The following is a 24,966-nucleotide window of genomic DNA, read 5'->3' on the forward strand; positions in this document are numbered from 1 at the left end:
CAGTAGAGGGGGCAGAGAGAGAAGAGGGGAGGGGAGGGGAGGGGAAGGGGGATAGTAGAGGATAGGAAAGGCAGAAGAACACAACAGACACTAGTATGGCAATATGTAAATCAATGGATGTGTAACTGATGTGATTCTGCAATCTGTATATGGGGTAAAAATGGGAGCTCATAACCCACTTGAATCAAAGTGTGAAATATGATATATCAAGAACTATGTAATGTTTTGAACAACCAACAATAAAAAATTAAAAAAAAAATAATAACAATAATAGTAATAGCAATCATCATAATCATCATCATCATCTATATCAATACACTTACCTAGAATTGATATAAATAATAATGCAAGATATTAGCTCTAAGGAAATGTGTAAGGAGGTGTCTGGGTTGGGAGAGAAAGTACATGGGAACTCTGGACACTCTGCTCAATTTTTCTCTAAACTTAACACTGCCCTAAAAAGAAAGTCTATCAGTTAAAACAAAAATAAAAGTTGGAGGACCAGAGTGCATATATGGATGATGCTTTTCCCTGGCATATCAAGGACTAATCTGGTAATGTCTAACATGCTAATTTATTACAGTAGTTTTCTATGTATTTTTCTATTCAAAATCTTCAACTATCTGTGATAATTTCTTTAGAAAGTAGAACTAGAACAATTGCAAAATATTGGTATATTAAATATCTAGTAATTTAAAAAAAAGAAAATAAAAATAGCTTATATCTTTTAAAAATAGATTAATTAAGTAGAATAAGGTGCTAATTGTAAAGTTAAAGACACTGGATATCTACAACATGCACTTACTTCTTAATATTATGTTTTATCAGCCAAAATAATTTTTTCCTCATGTTCTTAAACTATTTTAAATTATCTATTAAATTAACTTAATAGTAATTGAATATATATATATATTTTGCCCTTAATATACATACATTCCATATTTTTGATGTTTTATTTTACCTCTTTATGATATTAATTTGCATGTTCAAAATACAACTTTATGATAAGCAAATAAGAAAAGCCTAGAGCGCCTTGTATTATTTTAATATAAGAATTTTTTATTAATTTAAAAATCTTCAATCCCAACTCACAGATATAGGCTCCTCTTGGATTTAAAAACACAGAATTTGTTCCTTATTATTAATAACATAAAACACTATAGTAACATTTTGAATCATTGAATTCAGATGACTGAAATATTTGATTTCATTACTCAATCTTCTATTATAGGACATGAATAAAATATTCCTGTTACTTACAAAAGAAAACATATTTTGTTAATGAACAAAATGTGTCAGTAATATTTACCATGGGTAACATTGTAACAAATGTATTTTCCTTGAAAATTTAAAAAATATGTTGAGTTTTCTTAGAGATCTCAAACTAGGCTACTTTTATTAATATAATGAAACATCTTTTGATAACAGACTTAGATTACTTTGTTATTTTAGCATTTGTATCATTTCATCAACTTTTTAAAATATTTTGGACTCCATTAAAATCTGTCCAAGGTACTCACAGGCAAAAACATACTATTTTGTTAGTCAAAAGAACATTCTATTTTAATTTCTGAAAAATTTAACCTAAAGATAGTTTTTATTTCACCTTTTTGGGTTCTCTTTTTATTCTGTGCCCCTGGACCATAGATAATTCGTAGTAGACAAGATAATTAGATAATCAGCACTTCACAAGTGAGATGCCAGATGAGCAAGATATGTTATTTTAAAATGCTACCAAGAACATATACCTTCCTGACTAATGAGCCTACATAGCCTGAAACATTTAATTGAGTCTTTTCTAAACTAAGTAGAGGAGTATTGAAAGCACAGTTGATAAAATTAACACAGGATAATTTAACCTGACCAGGGATAGACAAGTATACAGGTTGGTGTAAAATGGATTGGGTAGATGGGGGCTTCATTATTTTCTGTTCAAGAAAAACACAAGCAGCCAAAAATATAATGATAAAAATCTCTGTCTATATTTGAAAACATTTTTGTTCTGAATCTTGATTACTCACAGTGGAAAAGAAGATATAAGCAATAGAATTAGGGAACTCCATATCCACCTACATTGATTCTCTCCCACAATAATAAGATGTTTTCTATTTTATTGGGAAGGGGAACTGAAAAGAGAATTGATAGAGTACATTGGATGGTCTGGAAAAGCAGGGAGAACATATAGTTGCCAATTCAGTTATTCAAGGCAAAAACTATTTCTCTTAAAGAAAACAGCACATTACTTAAATTGCTTACAAATACTTTGCTACATTTTAAAATGTAAGATGCTAATAGGAAATATGGATTAACTTTATTATTTCTTGCTATAATAGAAAGGATATATAATCATCCAATATATAGATTGAGATGTAAATTGACCATTTAACTCTTTATAAAGATATAATTTAATAAAATCATTTAACAAGTTTTTTTTCTGTTATTTTAAATGTACATAATGCATTTTTAAATTTATAGTCATTGCTAACTTGATTTCATATAACACACAATTTTAACACTGTAGTAGTCCCCCCTAAATCCCTCCCACTCTTCTTCTCTTCCCTATGTTATTGCTTAGATTGAATTATTTTGGACTTACATGTGGGGTCTCCTCTATAAGCTATCATAAGTACATTATTTACTATTTTAAATATTAATGGTCCATGTGTGTAAACAACTATTAAATTTATGAACATAGCTGGACAATATTAAATATGAAGTACTAAATAAATAGTAATGATAGCATAATATTTCATGATTTAATGAAATATATAAAATGTATTTTAACACACACACACATTTTGTTTTTCAGTGAGGCCCTTATTTTACCACGTAGGCAGTTCACACCATAGTACAAAAGTCCTAGGGGAAAAAAATTCTGTCATATTTTACTAATCTGTCTTTTGTGTTCTTTATTTTCAATAACAGAAAATGGTGTAATTTTTGTCAATGTCACATATAGAAAATGAGCATTCAGTTATGTTCTTTTCTGCATTCTATGCATAATTCTTTCAGTTAGTGCAGACATCATTCCTACTGAGAATTAAATAAAATCTGACTCATACAATCTCTTCTAAAAATTAAATCAGACAAATAAAAAAATAAAAAAGTTATTGTTTCAAAGAGATCTGTGTAAAAAATAGAGAGATGAATAAGAGTTTTCATCTTGAACACAAAAACAAAAGCATGACTTTCACAGCTTTTCAGTTAGAAAATAATCATTTACCTATTATTTGAAATTTGCAAGCTTTTGTGGTTCATAGCAAAATGTCTGCAGTTTTTTAAAGTTTAGTTTTAAACTCTCTTTCATCAAAGTGGCAGTATTTAAATTTATAATTAATATTTTATAAAAAAATACATGTTACTGTGATATATTTTATAGGCTAAAACCTTCTAAATTATATAAAATAAGGTAACATGGTTAAAAACTTAACCCTAATATAATACCTCCTACTATTTTTTTTAATCATTCTTATTTTTACACTCCTTGGCACCAGGTGTTCAACTCTCTTATTTCCTGTCAAACTTAACTTTCCACAACAGCACAGTATTTTTGTATAGTGATCATAAAGGTTTCCATTATTGTAAGGATATATAGCTTCCCTTTTTACACACCACAGAAAAAAATGCTCTCTTCTCTGGGGGTTCCAAAATGCTATATGTTTCTCCATTTAGATTGAACTCTGAGGTCATTCACAATAGGAATATTGTTAAGCAAAGGGGAAATCCGAAACTATGCTAAACCTACCACTTTTTTTTCCAAGTCTCCTTTCTAGCTTCCCCTCTCAAATCCTTAGAAATTTGTACATCATGTATTTGCACATGTGTACTTTTATGAAGCTATGATCTACTGTCCCTAGAAACAAACACCAAAGTATTATCATCATCCTTAGGTGTTTATGGAGAATTTAATAATTTACTCAATTTGCTCTAATTTTGATGCTGACTGTCGCTGAGTGCCCCATCACTACCTTCCACTCATTTCATCTCTGGGGAATGTTCTGTATCCTTAAGGGAACATTTAGCATTACCATCAGTTAGCTTTAATTAACTTCACATACATGAATGATGGGATACTAGATGCTAAGAAAAATAATTTAAATAGATCTGGTTTCTGCCTTCTAGCCACTTACATATTAAACCATGATAGAATGAGATGCTATTCTTAATTGGGCAGTCATTAGAAGTGCAGAATATTTCAAGTAAAAATTTTAAAATTAGTCAATTCAATTGCTTTCCTCCATGAAATTTTGCTTAATTATGCACAATAATATATGGTAAGCAAACAGCTAAAAATTAGTAGTGTATATAATGTACTTTTGAATTTCCAAGGTAACCTTGGTAGCAGACACTTGACACCTTTAAGCTAGGCTTAAAGAATCTCAACATGCTAGGCCTGGTGGCATATACCTGTATTCCCAGTGGATCAGGAGGCTGAGTGAGGCAGGAAGATTAAGAGTTAAAAGCCAGTCTCAGCCACAGGGAGGTGCTAAGCAACTCATTAAGACCCTGTCTCAAAATAAAACAGAAAGTAGGGCTGGGGATATGGTTCAGCGGTCAAGCACCACTGAGTTCAATCCCCAGTACTCCTCCCCCCCAAAAAACCTCAACAAGCATAAACCATCCTCTAGCATACAAACAATAATCATATAAAGGTACTATGACTGTGGGTGGAAACAGATAATGTCAAGTCTAACCCATAATTGATGATGAAACAATACAAAGATCAAGACACTCAACAACCACAAAAATTAGCACTATTAATTAGTGTATCTTCATAATTACAAATCCTCTTCTGCTTTACCATTCATTTTCCATGTAAAATTACAAATACACCCATCACTAAAATGTTCCTAATCTGGACAGCACTTAATTCAGAGTATTTTATGAAAACCAGCACAAGCCTGAATCCTGTAACAAGTCTCGTTTCTTGCCTACACCCAATAATTCATCTGACATGTCTTCTTCTTCACCACAGAAAACTTAATAAATCTAAACTTGCCTGAGAATTGGTAGAATCTGGGGATGCCATTAGTCTTCAAAACTTCTTATAATTTAATCTCTAATATTTCTTCTATCATATGTTGAAATTTACAGTTAAATAAGCGATTATAAGCCTGTAATCACTTTGATATATATGTATAAAAGCTCAAAATTATTATGCTGATGATCTGGGTGTTCTCAAAATATCAAATAACATAATTTTTTATATTTTAAAAGAACTTTTGATGAAATAAGAAGAAATAGGGAAGGCAGTTGACATTTATCTTAAGTCCATTAAATGCCACAAACTAGATTTAAGTTGTCTTGTTATAGGAATTAATTGTCTAACTTATAATCAAAGTTCAAGCAGTTTCAGTAATTCTCCAAGGTCACTCTATAAATTAATGTGCTGAATTTTGGAAATAATCTCCATTTGGGGTTCTAAAATGTGCTTGTTGCTGAATCTGCTTTGAGGAGGAGAAGACCGTTTAGTGAACTAATCCAATACAAATTCTTTTTTTAAATTATAATAATTCAAATAGCTAATAACATAAGAATAATTAGAAAGCAATGGACATATTATAATTAGATAACATTTTCTCAATCAAAAGTTAAATGAAATAGTTTCTCCTTGATACTTCTCCAGTCTTTTATCCTAATACTTACTTTATGTTATGCCATTCTCAAGTTGTAACACTGGTATCCTTTGAAAGGAAAGTGACCACAACACTCAGAGCAACCAAGAGATTTTTAATGCAGTAGTGCAACAGAGGAGAAGAGAGAGAGAGAGAGAGGAGAGAGAGAGAGAGAGAGAGAGAGAGAGAGAGAGAGAGAGAGAACACGTGCAAAGGAGACAGAGCAAGAGAGAGAGAGAGAGAGAGAGAGAGCAAGAGAGAGGGGCCCGGCAGGAAGTAGTTTTTATAGCCCAAATCTAATAGGGTCTCTGGGTTTGCAAGCTGCCTTGTTGGCACACAAGGGAGTTAAGTGCTTGGCCTTGAGGAGGGGGTTGAATGTTCGGCCTTGAGCGGGGGGCTTGGGCGTTTGGGCTTGAAGCAAACATGTGATAAAGAACCAGACGGAGGGCTAGAGAAGCCAGGTCATCCTGCAGCTAACTTTGTTTGGCATGCCCTGCAGATAGCTTACTCAGCCTGTCCTGCACCTAACATCCTTGCTATTCCGAAATAAAAATACTAAGCATAGTCCCAACTCAGGAAGTTTTTCTTGCAGTGCGCACACACACACACACTCACACAGTCACTCACTTTTCTTCCATTTCCATATCCTTATTACCTCCACTAGTTTATTTTTCCTGCATAGTACTTATCATTATATGATACACTATATGTTGTATTTATTTATATTGTTTTTCTGTCATTCATATCTAGAATGGATGGCATAAAAGAAATAGGGTATTTTGTGTTGATAGTGTTGATGATGATTTTGACAACGAGACAATTTCAATTTGTTTTATCGTTCTTCTTTCTTGTTCTGTCTATAACTGCAATGCCCAAAACTATGATCAAGACATAATAGACACTCAATAAATTCTTGCTGATTAAACAAATGAGAAAAAAAATGCAATGAGACATGATAGAAAACCAATATTTAGATTTCAGCAATTTGGGATTCAATGTAATTGTATGACAGACAAATTCTAAGTGGATATTATAATTTTATCACAGATAGTAAAAGCAATGAAAAATCTTCATCATGCAATTTGGAAAATATGAACTCCTGTCTTCTATTTTCTACTTTGTCTTATTTATATCAGTCCCTCCAGCTTTATTTTGGTAAAATACATATGAACCATTTCCTATATCCTTAGTACCTTGCTAATATTAAAACTGCTATGATCAAAAGTCTACCATTCTCTAGTTGTCTGACTCACCCTCCAAACTCTTTGGGCTTCAGGTGTAACTTACGACTAATCAAGGTAACAGCTCACACAAGCTTTTTGGGCTGTGAGAGTTAATGCTCTGAGAGCATTTAGCACTGCTAACTTGGAGTCACACAATTAACATTACTATTATTCATTGTAAATAACAATGATGATGATGATGATGATGATGTGCCTCTATGTTGAAACAGAGTTAGAATACCTAATAGGAAGGGTTTAAAACTACTTTAATTTAAAAAGCATAGCCAGGAAACCAAGTTTGCCTATTACAAAATTGATTTAATATAGCCACGCTACTTCTCCCCCACCACCATGCATACACATACATCATGCCTGAATTTTAAACATAATTAGGAATATTAACTTTATGAGATCTCCATTATTTTCCTTCATTGTCAAAATGACACTCAGATCAGGAGTACTTCCCTTTGAACGTGATTAATACTAATAATGAGCATAGATTTTGCTGCACATTTGCTGTAATTTCAGGTAATTTTGAAATGATTTTAAATGCAGATGAGATTTGCTGCTGAGATAAAGAAGGGAGCAGTAGAGTTTTACTTACAGTGGATTTCTAGCACCTGCATGGCTACCTGAGGGGTGGCATTGAGGGATTCGTGGTCTACTCTGCAGATTACAGCCACTCCATCATCACTCCGGTCCACTCGGAAATCCAGTGTGCTACTGACAGTGAAAGTCTTGCGATTTGCATCCTCTTCTTTCAAATATTTTACATCTGTAAATAAAATCTGAGTATAAAAATCTTGTGACATCTTTCAATGTGTAACACATTACGTACTCAAGACATGGAAAACAACTCTTCTTGCCTGTATGGATTTTAAAAAGCAATTATTCTTAGTTTTGTATTTAAAGTATCTCAATTTGCTAAAAAATATGTAACTACTTAAAAACAAACAGGAAGGTTTAAGTACAAATATAGAACAGAATGGTGGCACACACAGCATTGTTCTTTCTTTGGTGTTAAGTTTAACCTATATTACAGTAAGTTAAAAAATACTTTTTGTAGTCCATTTGAAAAATGGAGGTCACTTACAAAAGAAGTCTCCCCTTTCTCTCAGAAGTTTCACTAAAATATTTTCTTACTTTCTCTGAGTCACAAACACAGTTGGGAAGAGCAAATTCCTGGCTATCTGGCTAGGTTTTGAAGCACAATCTATTTTCCCTCTGATTTTCACATAAGCAACATAAGGCAAACACAAAATTGCTCAAGAAAACTTAAGATGAGACAGTCGTGATCTTTGGCAAAGAAATGATGAAGCAGTCATCTGAACATTTTCAATATTTAAATACATAGATGCAGTGAGATCTAGAAAGTGTTCTTCCCTTGACTGAGAATTCCTTTTCAGTACCAGTGAGAATATTTTCCTCAAGATGTGAATTCACTTACTGATATGGTGCACTAAGGTTTTATTTCTTCTGTGAGAATAAATGGTTTAATAATATTTTTACTTAATTTATAATTTCTCAAGTCTGAAGTAGCTGATATGAAGAGGGCAATTTCAACAGTTTAGAAACCAAAATGCTAGACTAAGGTCAAGAAATGATTATAACAAGATCTTGAATTGAGAAGAAAATGTGTTCAGTTCTTATGATTTTTTTCATTTTTCCCATCATCCAATATCAAATGAACAATTATATTTTCTAGAAATTAGTTCTTCACATACAGCACATATTTTATTTTACTGTGGATTAAAAAATGTCTAAAGATATTTCAAAATATTTTAGTGACAACAATCAACTAATCTCAACTCAATTGCTCCATTTTTCTTTCTTTGAATACTTTTAAAATAACATTGAATTTGATGTATTTATGAGTATATACTCATCAATTGTATGTGTGTGTGTGTGTGTGTGTATATATATATATATATATATATATATATATATATATATATATAATTGCATTTTACTCTTTTCCAGAGAAATATGACTTAAAGTTACTGATTGACTTTTAAAAGCAAGGAAACCATAAATACTAGAAAAAAACAAATCCTGTTAAATGATACATATCTTGTTTTGAAAACATATATGATTATGATTCAGTTCACACATTAGGAAAAAAATAACATATTTTAACCATAAAAAGTTTTATAGATCTTAGATAATTTTGGAGACGAAGGAAATCTAACAGAAAATTGGAAAGAAACAAAAATATCAATTCTGTCTTTTTTGCTATACAGGGTTTATATAGCATTTTCATAAGCATAAAATATAATATCTCAATTCATTTATACTTAAATAATTTAATGAGATTTTCCATTTGTAAATTACAAAAGATTTCAGGCAAAATGACCTCCTTTACATCAAATTATAAAAAACAATGCAAATATATTTATAGTTCTTTATTAATATTAAAAATTAGGAGATTCTTTGAGTTTTCATGTCTCACAAATTTATACAAAACTGTGTCACTTTTACATTTCATTTTCTTTCCTATAATTCTATGCTCAATATTTATTTGCTCCTAGCTCTAAGCAGTGTCAAAGTAAGAAAATTTAGATCTTTTTGACATTTTTGTAAAGGATCAGATGATTGTGTTGGTATGGGTTTGTCTCTGTGTCTTCTATTCTGTACAATTTGTCTAGGTGTCTGTTTTTATGCTGGAACTATGCAGTTTTTGTTACTATGACTCTATAGTATAATTTGAAGTATAATTTGTTACTATGGCTCTATAGTATAATTTGTGATACCTCCAGCATTTTTTAATTTTTTTGGCTTAAAGTTACTTTGACTATTATGGGTCTTTTGTTCTTTCAAATCAATTTTAGGACTATTTTTCTACTTCTGTGAAATATTGGTATTTTGATGGGGATTGCACTGAATCTGTATATTACTTTTTGTACTATGGCCATTTTAACAATATTAATTCTTTGTATCTATAAACATGGGTGATCTTTCTAAAAAAAAAAAGAAAAAGAAAATTTAGAACTCTTGACAAACCATTTTTAATATTATACAATATATGGAAATTATTCTAAAGTATTGCTGCTGTTTAACACCTGCATTTAGGAATTCAAACATCTGCTTCCTTTAGTTGTTCCATTACAAAAGTATCATTTAATGTAATATTAATTGGACACATAAAATTTGATAGCAATTGTATACAACATGAAATTTTAATGAGCATCATTTAAGTAAAATAAACACAAGTTTAATTTGTTGCTTTTAATAGGCTGTGTGACAGCTAATGGGGTTACTATAGAAGCCACAAATGATCAGGAAAAAACATTGACATAAGGCAATCATGATATTTTCTTTCATATTTGATGCTGACCTCCTTCCCCAAGCAAACAGAGAAAAAATGGTACCTAAAATGTATCTTCATTTTACCTTCTATCTTTTCAAAATACCTGGTTGGGTTAGACAGTAATAGAGTCAAAAGAAGTTTTCTTTATGTTAAATGGTCTATTTGCTGATTCCATGAGTATTCTTATTTCACATAAGATGTTTTTGAGTTTCCATTCCCTTTGGCATGTCATATAATATGTTCAAAATGAAATGTGCATACTAGTCAACATCAGATCTTGTTACAATGTGAATTCTTACTCAGTTGATACAAGTGCTGTGCTTGAGATTCAGTCTCTGGCCCGCAGACCATGTTCTGAGGGGCAAGTGTATAAGAGATTCTTTACGTAAGTAATATAGCTGAATCTAGAGAGGACATTTTGAGACTTACTATTCCCATTTCTCTCTCTCTCTCTCTCTTTTTTTTTTTATTGGCTGTCTTCCACAACTTCCATTTTACCTTTACTACTTATTATATTTATATTTCTTCTTCTTTTGTGTTTTCCACAATATACGTTATGTAACATATGTCATAATATGTTGGTGGAATGGCTAGTCAAAACTGAGGGCCAAAAATAAATAGGAATTTGTAGAATATCTTTTCTTCATAATCCTTGAAGCCAATCTTACATCTTCTTCCAGTGGACCTTGTTAACTTCTTTTAAATAAATTTGTTTTAAATAGTCAGAAGTGTAGTCCCTTTTATGGATGGTAGTTGGCAACTGGCTGTGAGGAGATATGGCAGAATTTTCTGAGGATATGGAAATCCTCATATTCAAATAGGAGTGTGGGTTAGCCTGGTTTATCAATTTGTCAAAATATTACAGTTAATATAATTTCAATTCAATGTTGGTAGATTTGGCCTGAAAAAGAAGAACCCAGAGAATATGATAATAAAAGCAATTGTGTGGAGTGTAGGTAATCACACATGAAGCAATTGTTGACTGAATGTTGATAATTTTAAAACTGATGACCAAATCCTCTCTCATATTGTTATGTATATTTTGTTCATATGAGAAATTATTTTAAAAAATTAAAATGTGCCTAGGAGAAAATTCCTTAGGCATGCCTCTCAACAAAAAGGATTTTTTAAACTTTTATGACTATAATAAAATAAAATATCAAAATAAAGTATCAAAATTAAAAAAAATTCAATGAGATCTTATATTGTTTTCTTTATGAAACTTGAACTGTGGAATAGCACTCTCCTTATATTCAGAGTTTTAGATCTTTTGTCTTACCAAGAGTTAAGGTGGAAAAGAATTACTGATTGATGTCTGAGTTAGACTTCTTGAGTCCTCAAAATAAATGAGTTTAAAAGTTCTGAGCTAGTTTATCTGAGAAACAAAGCGCAGTTCATCATCTAGTCTTGTTGACATTCAAATCTTTTCGTAAAATGTCAGATCTCAGGAGATATCACCATTTCCATCTCTCTTAGATTTAGATTACTGGGCCACCTGCCTCTATATCTACATTCTGACAACATTTAGACTAGAGTTTTAGAAAGAAAATCCTCTTAAGTGAAGTACCTAGGGAAGTTGCCTTGTCTCCACAGTGGTTGGAACACACCCTGAGAAGCACAATCTAAACTATTCTGATTCATTTGCTCTTTTCACTTTTGTGGTTTTGATGCCATTTAGAAAGACCTGAATGAAGCTGCGTCTACTTTTCTAAAGACAGACTGTATGCCTGGATCTTGATGTAGACCTCTGTGTCAACCAGGCAAGCAGAGCAGGCCAGTTCTTTGTATCCATTGCAAAGTTAATAGGTCACACTGGGAACAAGGCAGACTTAGACACAGCCTCTTCACACTGAAAGAACTGCACTTGCTTTTGGATATAATGCTTAGGAATGATGTAGGATATCAGATGGCACCTCCCATTTGGGCCTTGAATTCTTTGTCCAGGATCAAAACATAGGGTCTCTGTATTAACCCCAGGAAGCTTATTTAGCAATTGAATTTTATTATTATAATGTCATGGTTCATAAAAGCAATTCTTCCTAATTTCAGAGGCAAGGATTGTAGAAGTTAGTGGTTAATGATGAATTACATGATAATTTCAGTGGGAGAAATCAAGGAACTTATTCTGAATCCACATCACTGCTATAAATATTATCTGAGGCCCTCATCAGTAAGCTGTATGATGCCCTCTTGTCACTGAGAATGGAAAATGTGCACATTGTATGTGACTCAATCTTTTTGTCGAATGATAGATATGACCTTATCAGAGGACCAGGCATGTTTATTCACTGCTTAACAGACATTCCATAGATTAAATTTCCTACAAATAACTATATTATTTTAACAAGATGACCAAATCCCTATTTTTTCTGGATATAAAAGTAACTTTATGTGAATTACATATTCAGTAACTTAGAGCATATTTTGAAACCTATTTGTCTTAGAGGAAATATCAGTTCTTACTTTTCAGCTTAAAGTGCTATTTTATAAAAGTTCTAAAAAAATGTTTAAGCACAATTTTTCATTTTATATTTGCTTTAAACATTCCCCATATAAAACATAGTGAGGTCACATGTTACACAGTAGAACATTAACAATCACTTTCTTTTTCTTTTTCATTTTAAAATTTATTTCTTTATTATTATTTTGGGGGTCAGTCCTGGGGATCAAACTCAGGGCCTCATGCATGCTAGAAGAGCTCTGTGTTAGAAGTATTTTCAAATTTATCAATAGTGAAACACAAGGGCTAATCCTCAGCCCTTTTTTTGTTATTTGGTCTCATGAAGTTACCCAGGCTGGCCTCAAACTTGTGATACTCCTTCCTCTGTCTCTCTAGTAGCTGGGATTACAGGTGTGTGCCACTGTGCCCAAAGGTATTATTTTATTCAGGCTATTGAAATAAGGAGAGTGTTAATTAATGAGGAACATCTCAAAGAAAAGGAAGGGGGATTTAGGAATTTATATAAGCAAGTAAATAAGGGAAATATCCTGTAGTTTGGGGTATTATGAGGAAGGATAAGAGATGGGACAGTCTTAGTATACTTGTACTTAGGGTCAGCTGCTCCTAAAACACAAAGAGGTGCAAAGGATTTCTTAAGTGTTACAACTTCCAGGGAGCCAGAACTCTGAAAAAGTCCAAATTTGTCAGATCCCTTTATGTTGAAGATAAATATTCATTGTTAAACTACACAGAAGCACTCATAAACCTCCTGAGAAGGTGAATCAGGACATAAAAATAGACTTCTAACAACTCTCATGACTGTTATTTCTGGAAATCCAGTTGAAACATCTGTTGAAAGTTGGTGGCAAAAATCAGGTTGTTTCGGGTTTCTGGAAGTTAAGCATGTTGAAAAGGGGATGTGTATTTCCTAAGTGAAAAATCTTTGCTTACTTAATCATCAAGGTTATAATCAAATCAGTGTAAACCATAGGTTATTTTTATTCTCTACAGATAAGAATTCAAAGCCCAGGCTAAGAAATTGGGTTTCCAAAGCACAAATCAAGAAGGAAACACAAAGGACTCTGAGAAGCCTGGCTATTCAGAGGGACCATATGAGTACTCAGCAATGAAGCCCAATTCTAATTAATCAGCACTAAAAGTTTCCAGATGTCTCAGTCCATGGTTGGCCTACTCCTTTGCTCTGGTCCCAAGTGAAGCAGAGCATTATGGTGGAAGGGCGTAGCAGAGGGAAGCTGTTCAGCACAGAGCAGCCAGGAAGCCAACTAAAGTCTAATGTCCATTTTCATCTGTGTACTGGAAAAGACCTCAAAACAAATCCTATTCTCACCTGTGAGCACTCCTTCATACATCTTCTACCCGAAAGGTTGAAAGGTTTTTTTTTTTTTTTTTTAATCCTCCTTATCATATCCAGTTTTAACAAGGGAGTGCCAGTCTTAAATGTGGTTTTAACTAAGTCTGAAAGGGATGGCCCAAAAAATACTGGCAACACAAAGTAACTTTTCCATTGTACAAGGAATATTAATGAAACTCAGCTCTTCTTCATAGATCTCAAAAGGTTAGAGAAGAAAAAAGTAAGATTGATGGAGTACTGATTAAGGGGGACTTTTTTTCATTTATCTAAATCTTCCCAAAGTACCTTTTTAATTCAAACAGATGAGTAGAAAGTTAGAATTTTACTTTTTTATCAAATTTCTCTCACATGCTCTCTCACAGGTCTGTGATGAGAAGTGGTAGAAGAACCAACTGTAAGAATTTTCTTGCAGGTATTCTGATGATTACTGCATTCAATATTAAAACGTTGTTTAGGCACATGGACTCAGAGAAACACTCTCTCCTCTCAGCAACAGAAAATGTTAAACCACTTGTACAACTGGATTGTGAGCATGATAGGTACTGCTCATATCTCTTTCTTTGTAGTAGTTAAATAAAAATAAAAGTTTGTATTTCACTATTGATAAATGTGAAAATACTTCTAAAAGTAATATGCTACTAATCTCACTTTAGATTTCATTCAATTGTTCTACACTAACTGGGTTTTGTTTCATTTTTAATACCATTACTTTTTTTATGTTAGTCAATCTATTTGTTTTTGTACATGTTCAAATCCTTTGAGAATAAAACAAGTTATAGAGTCACTCTTCCTCAAAACTTTTAAACCAAATTTAATCACTATTCAGTGGTATAGAGGCAACATTTGAATAACTATTAAGGTTTAGTGCCCCAAAAGGATACCAAGGATTGTGTATCACATTCTTATAATCTATAAGGAGTAGAGTCACCATTTAAAATTACTGAGTTTATATTTTAGATCATTTTTTGTCAAGTGATTGATAAATTCTGTATTTATGTATTCTTAATCCCTTATTTACTTTCTTGTTTAAAAAAAATACTAAGAGTTAGGTTGCCCAGTCGAGGAAACCATCTAATAAAGAAGATACTTAACTCCTTTAAAAATTATTACATTAAAAGCCAGGCATGGTGGCACATATCTGTAATCCCAGTGGCTCAGGAGGCTAAGACAGGAGGATAGCAAATTCAAAGGCAGGCTCAGCAACAGTGAGGCACTAAACAACTCAACTGTCTCTAAATAAAGTATAAAATAGGAATGGGGATGTGGACCAGTGGCCGATGTGAAAATACCAAGGAAGATAATATTTTAAGTACTAACAATATCGGGTCTGTTTTTTTATTCTTGCCATGTCAGAAATCCCTTCCATGGGAGGGGAGGGGAGGAGAGGGGGGATAGTAGAGGATAGGAAGGGCAGCAGAATACAACATACACTAGTATGGCAATATGTAAAAATGTGGATGTGTAACCAATGTGATTCTGCAATCTGTATATGAGGTAAAAATGGGAGCTCATAATCCACTTGTAATGTTTTGAACAACTAATAATAATAATAAAAAAAGAAATCCCTTCCAAAAGATTATGTGAGATAGACTATTATATAGAGAGGAAAAAAATGGTTATTCAGGTGATCAATTCATAATTTATTGTAATAAGCAAGGAAATAGATTAGCTTGTCCTCAGGATAATATTTTGTTGTTGTTGTTGTTAACATTTTAATGACCTGCAGAAATGTAAATATTACTTATTATTTCTGCTCTAATATTCAATGTGCTTAAAACAACATTTGTCAGTTTTAACCAGTCCTTCCTCTTTTTGACTTAAACAGCTTGTTATAATTTGTGAGGTTACATCCTGCATGATTTGTAAAACTTACACTGGGTACTTCATACTCAGTTTTCACTCCAGCAATTGTTCATAAATATAAAACCTCCAAAAGAGATGGGGATGTGAAGAACTAGCAGTTTTTTGCAAGTCTAGTTCTAGATCACAATATTTTATTAGGGACTCCTTAATCTTTTGTAATTAACAGAATGACAATCATAAATGCTAAAAGTTCTATGTAAACATGAAAATAAGGTTTTAGTCCTCTGTTCTGTCTGTACTCTGTATTTTAATCCATGATAAAGTTCTCTCCCAGATAATTTACTTTCCAGGCATTCCTTGCTGAATGCTTGTCACGTTCTATAATGTGTTACTCTAATCAGGCATGATGTACCCTACAGAGATATTTAACCCAAGGATGTTTGATATCCAGGTTGTAAGCATGAAACCTTATCCCCAAACGTAAACAATGTAACTAATAGTCTGATGCAGATTCTCCATCACAATAGGCTTTAATGTGTTATATAACTTGAAGAATTAAAAGGAACAAAAGCTAAAAACACATATTTGTGTACATACATGTACAAACAGATATATCCCACAGTGGGTTCTGTAAATATCATAGTTTAGCCAGTCTAATGATAGAGCGTGATATATGGGTTAAAAATATGATGGGCAACATAGAAGAAAAAACCATTAGCTGGTTGCATTGAAACCAAGAGAGAAAGGAACTGAATCATGATAAAGCTGGTCAATCAGTGAATTCTCTATAGCCAAGGAATAAACTTTATGGTTGTAATAGGTTCCCTCATGCTCCTTTCACTGACAATAACCTCATTTCACTTTATAGTAGCCTGAATGAATTACCTCAGGACAACTGACCAAGAGCTTGACATGAAAAGTCAATTTTCACTGGCAACCTCTTTCAAGAAAATATTTTATATTTTATACAATTTTTCTTAGGCTGAATCAAAAAGGGTACACCATTTGATTGGAAAATATAAAAAAAAATATTACCTGATTCTAAGCCTGATGTTGTAGGGTAACAACTATATTTGTTTACATCAGAGTATGTTTTTTTTCCCTCTACTATACTAAAAACAATACTTTATTGCAAACCCAAAAAATGATAAAAGAGGATAGAAAAAAATTTAAAGTTCTCCATTAAAATAATTTTTAAGAAAATAAAAATATCTGTGAAGTCTGTAAGCAGTAGCTAAATGGAAATCTTTTAAAGTATTACAATTCTCTAGTTACCAATTTATTTTATAGAGTTTTATAGCTTTAAGCACATGTGAAATTAAACAACCTGCCCCTCATGTACCTATTTTAAAACCGAATCATTTATTGAGTGATTATTGACTATGTTTCTGAAAAACTACCTTTCAGACTATACTACAATGTTTGTCTGCACCATGTGCTAATAGAGTTTTGTCAATTCTTTTTTAACAGGCCTTGTTTCCTCAGCAAAATATCACTTCTAAATAGCAATTATCCACTGGGATACTCACAAAGCTCAGTATAATGTATGAATTCTTATAACTGAGAAAAAAACTGAAATTTCTCTTTTTTTCTTTCTATTACTAATTCTTAGTCCTTTTCTCTTCTTCTTGAAAAAAAATATATGAATAGGAAAAAATAATACAGAGGTGACCTTCATAACATCAACAAATCTTCTCTCCAAGAAACCAACTAATACTGGTGAAAATTATTTACACACAAACACACACACATTTATGTCTGTGGAAATTGTACTCATACAAATGAAGAAAAATCATTCAATAAAATCTGTTAAATCTCAGTAAGAACGGGTGAAATTTGGGGCACCTGAGTCATGATTTGCTCCCTGCTTCCACATCCTCCCCAACTCAGCATGAGGGGAACTTGCCTGGATATGATGTGGCCAAGAAGACTGAACTGACATCTCCACTCCATCAAGGGATGCAATATTTTTTCCCAGGAGGAAAAAAACCTGTGAGCATCTCTTATTCAGCTCATTCCTGCTTTTAGTTGTAGGAATTAAACTCCAGGTGGCTAAGTGGCTTGGGTTCTCTTGCCTACCTGGTTCTCACTCATACAGTAAGAACAAAGGGGCTCAACGTTTTTTATTTTAGCTCATTCATAGAAAGAATAGTGTTTTTTAAACCAGAAGAAGCAGGCCAAAGAACCAGAGTCTACCATCACCCCTCTGGTTCCATGCTTACTTACAAGCAGAGGTGTCACACTGTAGACTCAGGCCAAGTCCCAAATTCAAGAAAAGCCACACAGAGGCTTTGCTCAGAGGAGAGTCAGGCCATACACAGCAAGACAGTATTTGGAAGCTTTGAAGGAAAGAACTTTGGAACAAAATCTCTTTTGAAAATAATGGAGACTTTGCTCTAAATCAAGTAAGAAGAAACCAGAAGTTACATGAGTCTAACAAAGCTAAACTTATAAGCTGGTTTATCAGAGAAAGTGAAATGAAGAATGAGTAAAGATGGGCCTTTCCATAGTCAACAAAAATCTCAAATATATCTTCAAAAACAACAACAACAACAACAAAAAAAAAAAAAAAAAACACCCAGTAACAAAGGGTCACCAATTTAAATCAACCAGGCTAAGGAACAATATGTACACATGGCATTGTCAAAAACAACAGAACAAGCAACTCACAAATAATGAAGGGAAAATACACTGGGTGTAATATTAAGAGAGATTAACAGAAAAATCAGGCAAAGTTAGCATCAACAGAAGTCCTGCTAGAACTGCTGTTGCCCCAGGGTAACACTGCCCCTGCCAAAGGCTGTGAGAGCTGACTGACACCATCCAAATCAGTAAGGAAATAAGTGAGCAAATAACAAACTTTAGGGCAAGATCACTATTCAGAATTATTATATTTTTTAAAATGTTGTATTTCCTGGAAAAATCATGAAGCATACAAAGTATCACAAAAATGTGACCCCCTTTCAAGGGAGAAAAAAAGAGGCCTCAGAAACGACTGATGAAAAGACTCAACTGAAGGACTTAAGACAAAACTGCAAATGATCCATTATAAATTTGTTCAAAGTACTAAAGGAAACCATGCTCAAAGAAGTAAAAAAAGATGTAATGACCATGACTTACCAAGTTATGAACATTGATAAAGAGAGAGAAATTGTAAAATGAAAAGCAAAAGGAAACTCTGAAATTGCATAGATAGAATTATTTTACTTTATTTTACTAAAAACTATTGAACTGTACACATTGAACTGTAAACATAGTTTAATTTGATTGCATGCATTATATCTCAATAAAGTTGTTATTTGTAAAACAATAAGTAAAAATGGCTAAGCCCATGTTTTGCCTCAATTATCAAAGTATGCAAATAATGGACCCTTTAACAAGCTATGGGTTAGAAAGAAAAAAAAAGTCTGAAGGCCATTCTCTTGGAAGTTGATGATTTTATGTTTTGAGTACTTTCAAGCTATAAATACAACAGTATACAAAGAATGCATTTTAACAGTCATAGAGAAATTTATGATCTAACTCTAAGCTACATTAGTATTTAATGTCAATAAACAATCCCCATCAATTCATCATTATCAATGCAAACATAAGAAAGTCTACCAACATACTCACATACTGCTATAATAAAATGACAAGTAGACCATAATAACATGAAGATCTATTTGAATCTAACACCTTTTGTTGATAAAATAATTGAAGAATCATTTTTAATGCTATGATTTAGATATTTTAAAATGTCATCCGGAAAATATAATACACATTAAAATTTATTTCAGGGTTTTATGATCTTTGTGGAAATTAAAAACTGAGAAATGTTTTTAATGTCTTCTAAGTTCAAAAGGTCATTAGCCAAAGGAGAGATGAACATTGAATCTCTCTCTCCATATTCCACAAAAACCATGAAGCAGAATTCCATGAAATATCAAAAGTTCAACTTTCTTAGAACATGAAGAAGCCATAAAAGATCTTTTGGAAATGACCTGATGAAAATCTGAATAACAATTAAATTCCACTATCAGAAGATGAGCACTAAGAATCTAACGTATCTGAATATTTATGTGAGTATAATCTCAGTATGACATAGATTAGTAAGTCCTATATAATTGAGGCATGCACTTTCTTTAACCTTTAAAATAAAAGCATTGGTTAAAAACAGGAATTTAAAATAAAGTTTAAAAACACTCCTTTTGTCAAAATTGATAAGTGAAATCCAGTTAAAAATATGAATTTATGCATCCTATTATATATATATATATATATATATATATATATATATATATATATATATATGCTGGGACTTTCCTTTTTTCTTCTCACAAGGTATAAGAACCCATAAAAGCACTAAATCCCTTTGATTATATAAAGGGATGCCTAATCTTCAATATAATTTTTAATCTAGAGTAGTCCATCAAAATGTATATAGACACATTTCACTCTCATTCATTTTATCCTCTTAAATTGATTATACAACTTTAAAACAAACAAGCAGACAAAATTGAAGTGCCATACCATCATAACAAATGAATTATTCCTCTACATTTCAAAAATAGAGACAAGGACATCTGTTTCCAGCCTAGATGCAGTAACAATAAGATTACCTTTCATTTGAAAAAAAAAAAAACTTAATAATGGACAGTGATATCTGAGAGATGGAAAACAAATTAACTGAACCCTAAAAATACCTATGTTTAATGCCTTGAGGATGTGGTCCATGCATGGGGACCCAATATTGAACTTGGCAGACTCTCTGAATTAAGGAGATGGATCTGTACATCTGTATATCTGAGAAGGCCAAATCACCTTTGAAGGGCAGAGTATCAAAGAGGAGAGTTCAAGAGAGATAATGGCAGATATCATCAGAGCTCCTCCTCTATTCAGCAAATTAAGGACTAATTAAGGTATCTGAATAGGAAAACTGAGGCTTGGACAAGAACCATCTGAAAGAATTATTAGAAATAGTAGATGGTGCTCATCCAGTGCTGGAATGGTGCCTGTTGTTACCAATCAGACTAAAAATACTCATAATTTAGTCATTAGTGATGACTAAAATTAATTCATAGAAAAAAGACTGCTCCGATCTCAACTAAGAAATTTAAAAGAATCTCTGAAAGGAATAAAATCTTTTTAAGTAACTTACCAAGAGTAATGCTTAAGAATACTTATGGAAATATGAAAATATTCAGCAAAAAAAGGTAAAACTCACAATATCTAGATCTAAGCCTAAAACTACAACTCGTTCAAAGTAGCAGGAAAGTGCCACATATAATAAGGAGATAGATCAACCATTTGAAGCAGACCCAGAACCAACAAGTCTGACGGAAACTACAAAGGCATTTGATGTACAAAAATTAATTTGAAATAGATTAAACCTAAATCTTAATTTTACAATTTATTGGAGTAATCTTTCTGACCTTTGATTAAATGAAAATTTCTTGTAAACAATATAAAAGCATGACTCATAAAGGCAAAAAATAGTTAACTGGACTTCATGAAGTAGTACAACCACTTTCCAAAAAACTTGGGCAACTTTTATTTTTAAGTAAATATATGTTTATCACATGATCCAACTAGTCCTCATCTAAGCACTTAGCAAAGAGAAATGAAAGCATATGGACATAGAAAGACTTAGATGATAATGATCATGAAACCTTTAGTACAATCATTCCAAATTGTTAACAACCCAAATTCTATCAAAAGGAAAAGACAAACTAATTGTAGTATATTTACTCATATAATTGATGGTGAATTCAAAATATTTATGTGAAGAGAAATAAACTAGAAAAATAAAAGTACATACCATATGATCAACCACTGATACCTACAGGAAGCAATTGTTGCATCTCTTTCCTCTTTCGTAGGACAACTTATGCATCTTACAGTGTTGCCTCTAGAATCTTTACATAATACATTTAACAGCATTCAGAAAACTCCAATTTCTGTACATGCATTTTCTCACAAGCACACACTCAAGTACAGACATACATATATCTTATGTATAGCTATTACTGATGTTGTTACTTTTTCTCACTTGTGTCCAGCATTGTCTTGACTTACACAGCAAGGACATTTTAAAATAGGTAAGTATTAAAAATATATATATAAATTAATAAATGTATGCTATATTCTTTAAGTTTAAATAATGTTTTCAATTAGTTCTTATGTAATGCAAGGACTAAACTCAAACGGTACAAATCTGTCCTTATTTTCTTTTATATTTATCTTCAAAGAATTTATAATCCCTAATTTATGTTACTATTTAATTCACTTCAAATGAAGGTTTATATGACTGATGTTAAATGAGTCATTGAGCTAAAACTAGTTTTGCAACATAAAATGCAGAAGTCAAATAGATAATCTACTCATATCAAAGTCAAACCCACATAAGTTCAATTGAAGAAAAGAATACCAAAAAAAAGCAAAAATAATTATATGGCCAATGAATATTGCTAAGAGCTTTGTAAAAGCATAATTTTCAGAAACATTAAAATACTAAAGTATGTATTGATTCAATTTTAGATAACATCCCTCTAGAATAGACTCCTAAGGTACATAGCATATTAAGAGCCATTTTCTAACTGTTGGTCTTCCCGGTCTCCTCCTTCACTTCTGAATACCTATTGACTAGTCTCTAATCCTGTGGATTTTGAATCAACTGATGTATTTGAGAAATATTAAGTTTTTTAATCCTGACATCCAGGAATTCTGATGTAGTATGTCTTCTTTGAGACTAGGAATCTCCTTTAAAAACAAACAAACAAAAAAAAAAACTACTATCTGTGGTGATTGTAATCCAAGTGGTCTAAGAGCCACCTTTTGAGAAACACAGCCTTAAGAAGTTCACTCATATCTTGCCAACTGCTGACAAGTTATTTACTAAGTAGCTTACAGTAAAATTATGCTATATTTAGCCCACTAGGAAATTAGCAGATGCACTATCTTTGATTGACATTAAAATATATGAAAAAAACCTCTTCATACAGGGAAACACAGCTAAAGTCAACTCAAGTTTAATGGCCAAACATTTTGAAACACATGGTAGGTAATAAAATAAATAACATCTGCAGACTAATGGCAATGCTGTTGGGAGTTGATAAATTTCAAGGACTTGCCAAGGAACTCGGGCTTTGATGGATATGCACATTATTAGATGGCATAATTACCAGGATAGGGATAACATACTGAGAGAAGTTCTGTTTTAAATATGCTGCACATATGAAGAGAAATAACTATTGTAAAAGGTTAAATCTTAAAATTTCCCTCACCATAGGTGTACTTTGCTATGATCCAAATCTCTTTCCTGATTATAAGTCACCTAAATACAAAAGCTTATTAACATGACTTTTTACATTCTACATAAATAATTCAATCTAAATATTTTAACAAATAAACATTATTTCTGTCTGAACTATTTTATCTTCATGCCTTTCTTATTTTCAATGAGTATATTTCATTATCCAGGGACCTGAATTGTATAGTGTTTGTCCCTAGTTTTGGTCCATCTCTCAGGATCATTCCCCTAGTTCACCTGACATTTATCTTCTCTTTCAGATAAATGCCTTGGTAAAATAATTACACTGGTTCAGACCTTATTAGCTTTGTGCTTGAAATGTCTCTTAACCCACTCTTCCAAACCTCAGATTTTTCTCTAAGCTGAAGTTCTGGGTCTTTCTTTAAGAATATATATCCAAGCCCAATCTCTGAAAGATATATAAATATGAAAAATTACTCTGTCTTTTCTAGATCTCAACAAGCTTAGTCAATTAAAGCAACACATATTTTTTTATGTTATGGTTTCTGTAGTTTAGGAATCCAGGGCTTAGTTTGGTCCTGCACTCAATGTCACTGTACTAAATCAAAGTGTTGGATGGGGGTACGATTCCCATTTAAGTTTTATTGTCCTCCTCAAATTTACTGGTTGTTAGCCTTTTCATTTCCCTATTCACTCATGGAAGGCTTTCAGCTCTGAAGAGTTCACCAACAGTTACTGCCACATGACTCCCACAAACAGTTCAAAATAGCTGTTTTATTTTATTTTTTTCTTTCAGGTCAAGAGAAGAATGTCTTTCTAATAGCTGTTTGTTTTCTTCCAGGTCAAGAGAAGAATGTCTTTCTGACTCTTTACTCTTTTCTGAAGACCTTACTTCGTTATGTCAACCCACTTTTCATAACCTTCCTTTGTTGGAAGGGAACCATAGTTATATCTGCAAGACCGCTTTTGCCATATAAGGTAACATAATCAAGTTATGTTGATTATGACGTGACAAGTCATGTCACTTCATAGTCACAATTCCCTCCTACTCTCAAAGTGAAAGGTTTACATTAGGGTGTAGGTCATTGAGGGTGATAGAATTCTGCCTAACCCATTAAAGTTAAACTTAGCTGACAAAGAAAATCTCAAAATTTTGCAATAAGAAACACTCAAACTACAAATTATCAAACTTATACATGGAATGAAATTTTTAATGTAACTGTCAGCTCTCAGGGAGCCAAAAGATTTAGGAAGGCACTGCACATCTTTTTTGATACTAAATGGCAAATATTCAGACTTCCTTGCTACCCAGAAGATTAAAGACTTCAGTGAGTAACACCTGTGGTTTTGGATGCAGAGCTGCCCAGAGGCACCAAAGGAGTGTCTGACTAGCTCATGGAGGGAGGAAAAAAAACAGAGTTAGATGGAATTATGATCATTTTATTCTACAGTTTAAAGCTTATAGACAAAAAAATGTCTCTCCATTGCCTACAGAATATATTCCAAACTTAATCTGTAATAAAAGATCCGTGACCTATCTGGACTCTCCTGCCTCCTTGTTTACCTTTCATGCTTATATCACACTTAAATTTCAGTTACTTCAATTGCATGCTTGTAACCTGCATAGATACATGGATTATTTTTCTTGAGATTGTCCTGCTACTTCTTTTACTCCTAGCCCAGTAAACTCAGTAAAGTCAATAAAATGTAATATTCACTTTTATCAAAGAACAGTTGAGCCTTCACTTTTCCCACAAAGTAGGCCTGGTCTCTGCTTCTGTTGTACAATAACTGTAGCCAGTTCATATATGTGTGCCTGGTAGATCTTATAATTATATGTCTATCCCCCAATGTGAGTACCTTGAGGGACTATTTTTGTTTTGTTTGTTTATGTTTGCAGTTTTATTGTGGGGATTGGTAGAGCTCATCAGTCATGATTTGCTGACTATAATAA

General features: G+C 32.4%; 1 protein-coding gene across 4 annotated transcripts in view; it reads right to left on the minus strand.

Moving 5' to 3' along the window:
• Positions 1-24,966, minus strand: part of Cadm2 (cell adhesion molecule 2) — a 1,008,835-nt gene that overhangs the window by 128,638 nt on the left and 855,231 nt on the right. For all 4 annotated transcript variants that reach the window (XM_015478645.2, XM_015478644.2, XM_015478643.2 and 1 more), the window contains one exon: positions 7,443-7,613. In XM_015478645.2, coding sequence (XP_015334131.1) covers positions 7,443-7,613 — 171 coding nt within the window. The remainder of the gene's footprint in view (positions 1-7,442; positions 7,614-24,966) is intronic.

Source organism: Marmota marmota, unplaced genomic scaffold (assembly GCF_001458135.2).
Source record: "Marmota marmota marmota unplaced genomic scaffold, marMar, whole genome shotgun sequence".
Classification (NCBI taxonomy): domain Eukaryota; kingdom Metazoa; phylum Chordata; class Mammalia; order Rodentia; family Sciuridae; genus Marmota; species Marmota marmota.